At 40.8% G+C, this 8550-nt stretch overlaps 1 protein-coding gene across 1 annotated transcript in view; it reads left to right on the top strand.

The window, feature by feature from the left end:
- The first annotated feature begins 592 nt into the window (after nucleotides 1–592).
- F10 (coagulation factor X) overlaps nucleotides 593–8550 on the top strand; it is a 29877-nt gene continuing 21919 nt past the window's right edge. Inside the window, exons 1-2 of the mRNA XM_069094089.1 lie at nucleotides 593–833; nucleotides 8191–8351. Coding sequence (XP_068950190.1) covers nucleotides 764–833; nucleotides 8191–8351 — 231 coding nt within the window. The 5' untranslated portion in view covers nucleotides 593–763. The remainder of the gene's footprint in view (nucleotides 834–8190; nucleotides 8352–8550) is intronic.

Here is an 8550-nt window from a genome sequence, read left to right as displayed (position 1 = left end):
TCTCCAGCTCATTTTGCAGATGAGGAAACTGAGGTTAAACAGGGTTAAGTGACTTGCCCAGGGTCGTACAGCTAGTTAATGTTTGAGGCTGAATTTGAACTCGGGAAGGTGAATCTTCCAGGTTGCAGGCCCAGAACTTTATATCTACTTGGACACCTGAGCCAAAGGAAGAACTCTTACATTTATATACATACATGCATGCATGCATAAGTACATATATGGTGTATGTGCTTAGGCACATTGTTTCTCCAATAGAATTAAGCTCAATGAGGGCAGCGGATGCTTCATGTCTTTGTACTCATGATGTCTAGCCTTTCATAGACCATAGGCATTTAATGAGTACTAGTTGGTAGGTACTATCAAAACGACTTTCCTATGGCTCTGAAACAGCTTCTCCCTTGTGCCTGGTGTCTTGGTCAGGTAGACAGGGACCAGACGGTGCTAAGAGAGCAGAGCTGCAAGGGATCTTAGGAGGTCATTCTAGGAGGTACCACCTCCTTCCTTTCCATTTGACAGATGAGGAAATCAGCAGGGCCTGTGGTCTTCCTCCACCCTCCCTTTTCATCTGGCCCTGCCTGCCTGAACTCACCAGGAAGCCCCACTGGCCAATCGGATGCCTCATCCTATTTGTGATGATAAGTAGAAGGACAACAGAATGAGCCAGGGAAGCCCAGTGTGAGCTGAACCTTTGCCCCGCCGGCCCCGCGGCAGCAGAGGCAGCAGAGGCAGAGCACAGCGCCACTCTTCTCTCGGGCCAAAGACCATGGCAAGCTGGGCGTACCTCCTACTGCTGGGCACTTCTCTGCCAGGCCTCCTGCACTTCGGAGAAACCGGTAGGATCCTGCCCTTTGGCGTTTCTGTTTTTGCCCCCAGGAGGCTTCATGTTGAGACAAGGATGGAGCTGTCCCCAGAGGAGGCAGATGGGGGAGTGGGCATCATCCAGGCAGCTTGGGAGCTCCCTACCCCCTACCCCCTATCCCTATGTTTTAGCTCCTTTTCTGATCTGAGACAGTCTGACTGCTTCTCTATGGGAATAACAGTAGCACTACAGCTGGGTCTGGAGCCGACAAACCTGGATCTGAATCCTGGCTCTGCTACTCACTGCCTTTCTGATCTTGGTCAAGTCAATTCTTTCTGGACCTCAGTTTACTGGTGTGTGAAAAGAAGGGATTGGGACGAGCTGATCTTCGAGGCTCCTCCCAGTTCTGAATTGGTCACTCTATTATCCTCTTTCTGAGTGTCGTCTGAGAATAATAACCCTGTTTTGACTACTAGGGATTGAGAAAAAGTCTTTCCTGTTTCTGCCAAGATTTTGATGAGAAACAGAAGTAGGGGTGGGGAGGGGGAGACTGGCAGATGGAGAGAAGTGTCAGACAACAGGAAGAAAACTGACTCAATCAGATGCTGGATTAGGCAAGGCAGCCTGGTAAGGGGATGGAGGCTGGTTTGGGAGTCAGGAGTTGGGGTCAAATCCCAGCTCTGACATTTACTACCTGGTAAGGCGAGTAGCCTCTCTGTGCCTTGGTTTCCTCATCTGTAAAATGAGGGGATCGGCCCCTAAATTTCCTCGTGATTCTAAATCTTTGATCCTAAAATAGGAGGAGAAGCTGCTCTTTCTGAGTCTGATAGGGAGCTCACCTCCCAGGAAGGACACCTGACAGGAGAGGAGAACTCACAGAAGGGAAAAATGCAAGGAACCTGGGGAAAGGGACACTGTAAAAGTCTGAGATGAAAACATTAGGGAGCTTGTTTTTGTTTCCATTAAAATGAATGAAAAAGGTCAAAGATAGACTGCCAAAATGTTCCACAAAAGGGAACAGAGGGATAAGACGTTGGGAGTGGGATAACCTAATAAGAGTAACGATAATGATGTTTGGTAAACAGAGCTAGCAAAGTGGGCATTAATCCACGTGTTAGATAGGGAGTGATAAAAATAGTGCCTGGAGCACCAGCAAACCACGTAATGGGTTGTAAAGAACTCTTTAGAGAAGAAAAAAATGAAAAAATGGAAAAAATTCTTTACATTTCACAAAATAACTTACAGACCAGTCATCTCATTTGATCATGATAGCAACCCTGTGAAGTGGGTGGGGCAACTATCATTTCATGAATAAGGAGACTGAGACTCAGAGAGTCTCAAAGCTACTAAGCTGTAGATATGAGACATAACCCTATTTCTTCTAACTGCAAATGTTCTTTCTACTATACAATTCAACCATGCACTGTTGGTAAATACAGGGCATCAAAGTTAAATAGCACATTTTCACTGAACAAATAATTCACATTCCTTCCTTCCTGCGCACAACCACCAGGTACATCTTCCTGAAACATAATTTTCTTTGTGTTACTTACTCTGCCCAAGAACCTACCATTGTCCCCTACTACCTCTTAGATAAATTCCAAATTTGTTATCCTAGCATTCAAGTATCTCTATAATCTGACTTCACTTTACCTTACCCAACCTTATCTTTCATTATATTTCATAATATATGCTCTCCATTCCAACCAAATTGGTCTCATACCCAAAACATACCCTTCCTATTCACACTTTCAGGTGAATTTCAGACAAAGGTGCTGCTACCTGGATTATCCTTCCTTTCCACCAAATCAAATCCTACCCCCACTTTTAGGACAATTGATTTAGAACTGGAAGAGACTTCAGAATGTTATCTAATCCAACCCTCTCTTCTGACAGATAAGGAAACTGAGGCTCACAAAATTTAAGTAATTTGCCTAATATCACACAAGTGAACTCTAATTCAACATTGAACTCTAATCTTTTTAACCTTAGGATACAGCTAATCTTATGTAATGAAGTCATGCAACCTGGGTTGACTTCCCACATCTGACACTGACTAGATGTGCAAAACACTTAATTTCATTTTCTTCATCTGTTAAATGGGGAATAATTCTTGCAATACCTAACTCACACAATGGCATGAGAAAAGCACTTGGTGATATGTCCTATACGAAGGTGAGCTATTATCACCATGCACAGACCTTACTGTCTGTAATGCATTTTGTCCCTTGATTACATTCAAATGAGCACTTTGTTGTACATTATCTAACATAGCTACCTAATAATTTCATGAGTGTAAGTGTGGTCTTCCCAATAAAATTGTAAGCTTTTTGAAGGTATCACACAAATGTAATTCTGAACAGAACCAGCACTGAGCACATAGTAGGTGCTCAGAAAATAAGATTAATCCAATTGAATTAAGTTGAATTGAAAGAAAAGGAATGTTCTTGAAGGTTGCTACTGTGTCTCACATCTAGTGTCTGAGGCTGGATTTGAACTCAGGTCTTCTTGACTCCAGGCCCAGCACTCTATTCACGATACTAGCTAGCATCTCCCAACCTGTAGCTGGTTGGGGACAACTCTACTTCCTGGTTTATAGAGGCATCACCACCTGCATGACAATGATAATCATGGACACCTCCTCCTCCTGCCTGATAACTCAATTCCATTCAACACATATTCATTGTATCATACAAAGTTAGAAGAGGAAAAATCAGCACAGAATAAATTGGAGTTAAAGTGATCAGAGAGGCTTTGTGGAGAAGATAGGATGGCACTGACCTTGAAGGATATGTCCAGGATAGGAACAGGTGAGAAGAAGTAGGCAAACAGCACCAGACTTGGAGCCAGATGATCTGGGTTTCACAATTTTGATTAAACCAAAGAAAACTCATTAAATTAGCCCAAAGAAACCAATGCTCGGCCTATGTTTCTAAGAGGTCAAAGACAGAGAGAAGGTTCCATATACACCAAATATTTATAGCAACAATTTTTGTAACAATAAAGAACTAGAAACTAAGTGACTGCCCATTGATTATAAATGGCTAGACAAACTGTAATATGTGATTTTTTTTTTGGAATATTGTTGTGACATTAGAAATGACAAATATGGAGAATTCAGTGAAACTTAGGGAAAGATTTGCATGAACTGACACAGAGTGAGGTAAGCAGAGCTAAGAAAACAATCTACACCATTACTGCAATAATGTAAAGGGAAATGACATTGAAAGATGTCAGAACTCGAATCAATGCAGCAGGCACACCTGACTTCGGAAAACTAATGGTGAAGCATATCTCCTGCCTCTTGGGAAAGAGTGGTAGTCTAGAGGTATGGAATGAGGTGCAAGTTTTTCAATTAATTTTTTTTCAATTAACATACATTTATTTTCTCTCCCTCCTACCTTACCTGGAAAAGGGAAGAAAAGCAAAAGAAAATTTTTACAACATACATAGTCAAGTGAAAGAAATTCCAGACATTGGCTATATTCAAAAATGTATATTCCATTCGGCACATTGGGGCAACTAGTTGGCACAGGTGATAGAGGGCTGGGTCTGGAGTCAGGAAGATCTGAGTTAAAATGTGATCTCAGATACTCACTACCTGTATAACCCTGGGCAAGTCATTTAACCCTGTTTGCCTCAGTTTCCTCATCTGTAAAATGAGTTAGAGACGGAAATGGCAAACCATTCTAGTATCTTTGCCAAGAAAACCCCAAATGGGGTCATGAAGAGTCAGTCACCTCTGAAATGACTGAACAACAACAATATTTTACATATTGAACCCATTAGCTCTCTGTAAGGTGGTGGATAGCATTGTACATCATTGGTCCTCTGAAATACTAGAAGGTCGTTGGGTTTGTATAGTTCTTTTTTTTTTTTTGCTTTATTTTTTTTGGAGTGGGTAGAGGAGGGCAATTGGGGTTAAGTGACTTACCCAAGGTCACATGGCTAGTTTTTCTTGTGTTAAGTGTCTGAGGCTGGATTTGAACTCAGGTCCTCCTGACTCCAGGGCCAGTGCTCTATTCACTGCGCCACCTATCTGCCCCATGGTTTCAGTGTTCTTAAGTCTTTCAAAATATGTCATTTTAACAATGCTATTGTTAAAGTGAAATTATTCTAGTTTAACTCACTGCATTCTGTTTAAGTTTATACCTGTCTTCCCAGGTTTCCCCTTTCATCATTTCTTATGGCACAATAATATTCTATTATATTCACATGTGATAATTTGTGCAGCCACTCCCCAATTGATGGGCACCCCTTCCCTTAGTTTACAGGATTTTTGTTACTATAAAAAGAACTACAAGAAATATTTTTGTACACAGGTCCTTTTTTCTCTTTTTGCGATCTTTTGGAGTACACCCCTAGTAGTGGTATTGCTGGGTATGTGCAGTTTAGTAATTTTGGAGCATAGTTCCAATGGTTTTAGAGGCATTCGTTTTTGCAGTTAGAATTTAATTTGTTTAACTGTGTTTGTTTGTTACAAGGGTGGGTTTACCTCCCCACCACTTGGTGGAGTGGATGGTCAGAGGCAGTCACTGGAAAATAGCAGGATGCCTCTATTTCCAGTCCAACTTCACCACTGCCTAGTCCTATAAACTCAGACAGATCACTTTGCTTCAGTTTTCTCATACCTAAAGTGGGGTGGATGATCCTTCTGCTACATACCTCACAAGGTCATTGTAAGGAAAGTGCTTTGCTAACTCTAAAAAGTTCTATGTCAATGGGAGATGTTATAAGTGGAGGGAGAGAAGAAAATTTCCAAGGTAGATGTGACAACATGAGCAATAGAAGAGAGCTAGAAGTGAGAAGAACTGGGGATGAGCATGACTGGTGTAGCCAAGAGTGGAGGCCAGCCTCAATGGGACAGGGAACACACTTTAGGGATCAGGAGCCAGTTGCACTGGAAAGATAAACTGTGACTGAACCGTGGACTGCCTTGAATTCTAAATTGTGCACTGATTTGATCCTACAGACAAATAAAACCAGTCATGTAGGTTGTTTTTTTTTTAAAGCAATCAGGGTTAAGTAACTTGCTCAAGGTTACACGGCCAGTGATTTCTGGGTGTGGTGCTGAGTATCTGAGCCCAGATTTGATCCGGGTCATTCCGACACTGGAGCCGGTGCTCTTACTCGCTGAGCCACCTGGCCGCCCCTCATGTAGGTTTTTTATAAAAGACATGATTTGAAAGGTGTTTAGGACAATTAAAAAGCAACATGGAGTAGTAGCTAGAAAGGTAGCTTAGAAAGTAAGCCTGCAAGCCAGGAAGATGTAGGTTCAAGCCCCTCATCTGACATACACTAACCATGGGCAAGTTGCTTAAACTCTCAGGGACCCTGGAAACTCTCTGAGAATACAAATGATGGGGAGGCAGCTAATCTACATCAGTGGAGAGAGTTTCCACACCAGGAGTTCCCCCAGATCAGTTAGATCACTGTCTGGAAGCAACCATCTGGTAGTAAAAAAAGAAAATTTGAAGTCACAAAAGACCCTAGCATCTGGGAGAATGGTCAGGAGAGTATTGTAGTATGAGGTGATAATGATTTAGAAAAGGACAACCTCAATGAGAAGAGAAAGGAAGGATTGAATCTCTGTGATTATAAATATTATTTGAATAAAAGTAAAATATCTGTTCAAAAAATGTTTAAAATAGACAGATTTGCAGGTATTATTATTGCATAATGATTCATACCAAAATTTTATATTTATTTGATAATAGTAAAACATGATAACATGAGTTTAACATGAACATATAATTTATAGAGACAGTAAACACAATCAATAATTTATTGAACAAGCAAAATTAAAATAAAAAAATAATTTATAGAGACAGTAAACACAATAAATGAAATAATTTGTGGAATAACAAACAAAATTAAATAATTTCTAGAACAAAATATAATAATCTATGGATAATTCATGCATGAGGTGATCAGGATCTATAGAAGATAACCACAGTGAGAAGAGGAAGGAAAGACTGAATCTGGGTGATATTAACAAAGGAAGAATTACATATTGCATAGTATATATACTCTACATTTTTGAATCTCAGGTTCTTGAAGAATGATAATGACCAGAGCACAGCAGTCAATTCAAATGGGAAAATAAATTCAGTTTTTAACTTGAATAGTTTTAAGTTTATGTAGGTCAAGTGAGAAGGGACATGGGAAGTCGTATTTAGGCTAAACATCCCTGTTTGGGGATCATCTTCATAGATGCAATGTAAAAAACCATAAAACTGTCTAAAGGACACAGAGCAGAGAAAGAAGGAAGGCCAGAAGGCCAAGGATAAACCTAGGCGAATGGCCACATTTAGGAAATACTGAGAGAAGGAAGAACTAGTGAACTGAAGCAGAAAAGGAGCGACCAAGAAAGGGGAGGCCTGGAAGAAAGTAAGGAACCTTAACAGTCATATCATTGAATTTCCTCACTTTACAGATGAGGAAACTGAGACCCAGAAAGAGTAAGTGAAGTATCGTGACTGGGAAGTCAATCAAAGGAGGAAAGAATTTCAAGAAAGGAAGAACATCCAGCCATGCCAAGATCACATCATTCACCATTAACCCCTGGGTCAGAGTAGTGTTAATACTACAGGAAGATTTGATTTGGTCTGAGAAATTACCATAAATGAAACTGTTTTGCACAAGTCAGATTGTTAGACAAGTCTGTTTCTGAACAGGGTCCATTTTATATTGACTATATTAACCACTCAATGGAACACCGGGCCTTGAGTCAGGAAGACCTGAGTTCAAAATCAGCCTCAGGCACTTAATCGTTGTGGGACTCTGGGCAAGTCAACCTCTATTTGCCTCAGTTTCCTCAACTGTAAAATGAGGACGACAGCAGTATGTACCTCCCTTATGAGGTTCAAGTGAGCTAATATCCGTGAAGTGCTCAGCACAGTGCCCAGGACATAGTAGGAACCACATAAACGTTGGCTATTATTATTAACCCCACTACTTAGCACTGTGCGTGCACACAGTAGGCCCTTAATGAATGCTTACTAACTGCTCAGTTCTCCAACTCTAGAGTCTGAGACCAGGCTTTTGGATAGTCATGGAGAACAGTCATGAGATGAAATTCATCTAGTTTCATGACTCCATATTTTTCCCCTATTAAGATTATTCCTAAATAGGGATTTTTAGCCTGAATCTGACTTCCTATGTGCCCTCCCATTTGACCTCCAGGTCCGTACTTTGAATTACCTTCAGGACATCTCTATATGGACTCCATCCACAACCTTAACCATAACCCTTTACCAGCTTTCCAAAGTGGAAGGAAGGGTGACATACCTCTGTGGCTTTGGAGAGCATGCTACTGAAGACTTGGGAGGAAGAGATTTGGGCTGAATGAATCTCATACAACTAACTGTACGTTGCTAATTATCTTATAGTTTTCCTAAATCAAGAAAAGGCCAACAATGTCCTGAAGAGGACCCGGAGGGCTAATACAATATTTGAAGAGCTAAAGAAAGGAAATCTTGAGAGAGAATGTCTTGAAGAAACTTGTTCTTTTGAAGAAGCCAGAGAAGTCTTTGAAGACCAGGAAAAAACGGTAAAGATAAATGAGTTTAACTAAATTAACTAAAGAATTAACTCATCTCCTTTTCCATCCAGGAGATTTTTCAGTACACTAAATTATTGGGAGAGGTTTGTTTGACCCCTTCCTCATACTCATCTAAATTTTTTGTGATGGTTCAGTCATTTCTAGTTGTGTCCAACCCTTCATAGCCCCATTTGGGGTTTTCTTAGCA

This window comes from Petaurus breviceps, unplaced genomic scaffold (genome assembly GCF_028583685.1).
Source record: "Petaurus breviceps papuanus isolate PSGF00001 unplaced genomic scaffold, PetGlider_PUasm1.0 214, whole genome shotgun sequence".
NCBI lineage: Eukaryota > Metazoa > Chordata > Mammalia > Diprotodontia > Petauridae > Petaurus > Petaurus breviceps.
Note: the sequence above shows the minus strand (reverse complement) of the source record. Positions and strands in the feature narration are given on the sequence as shown.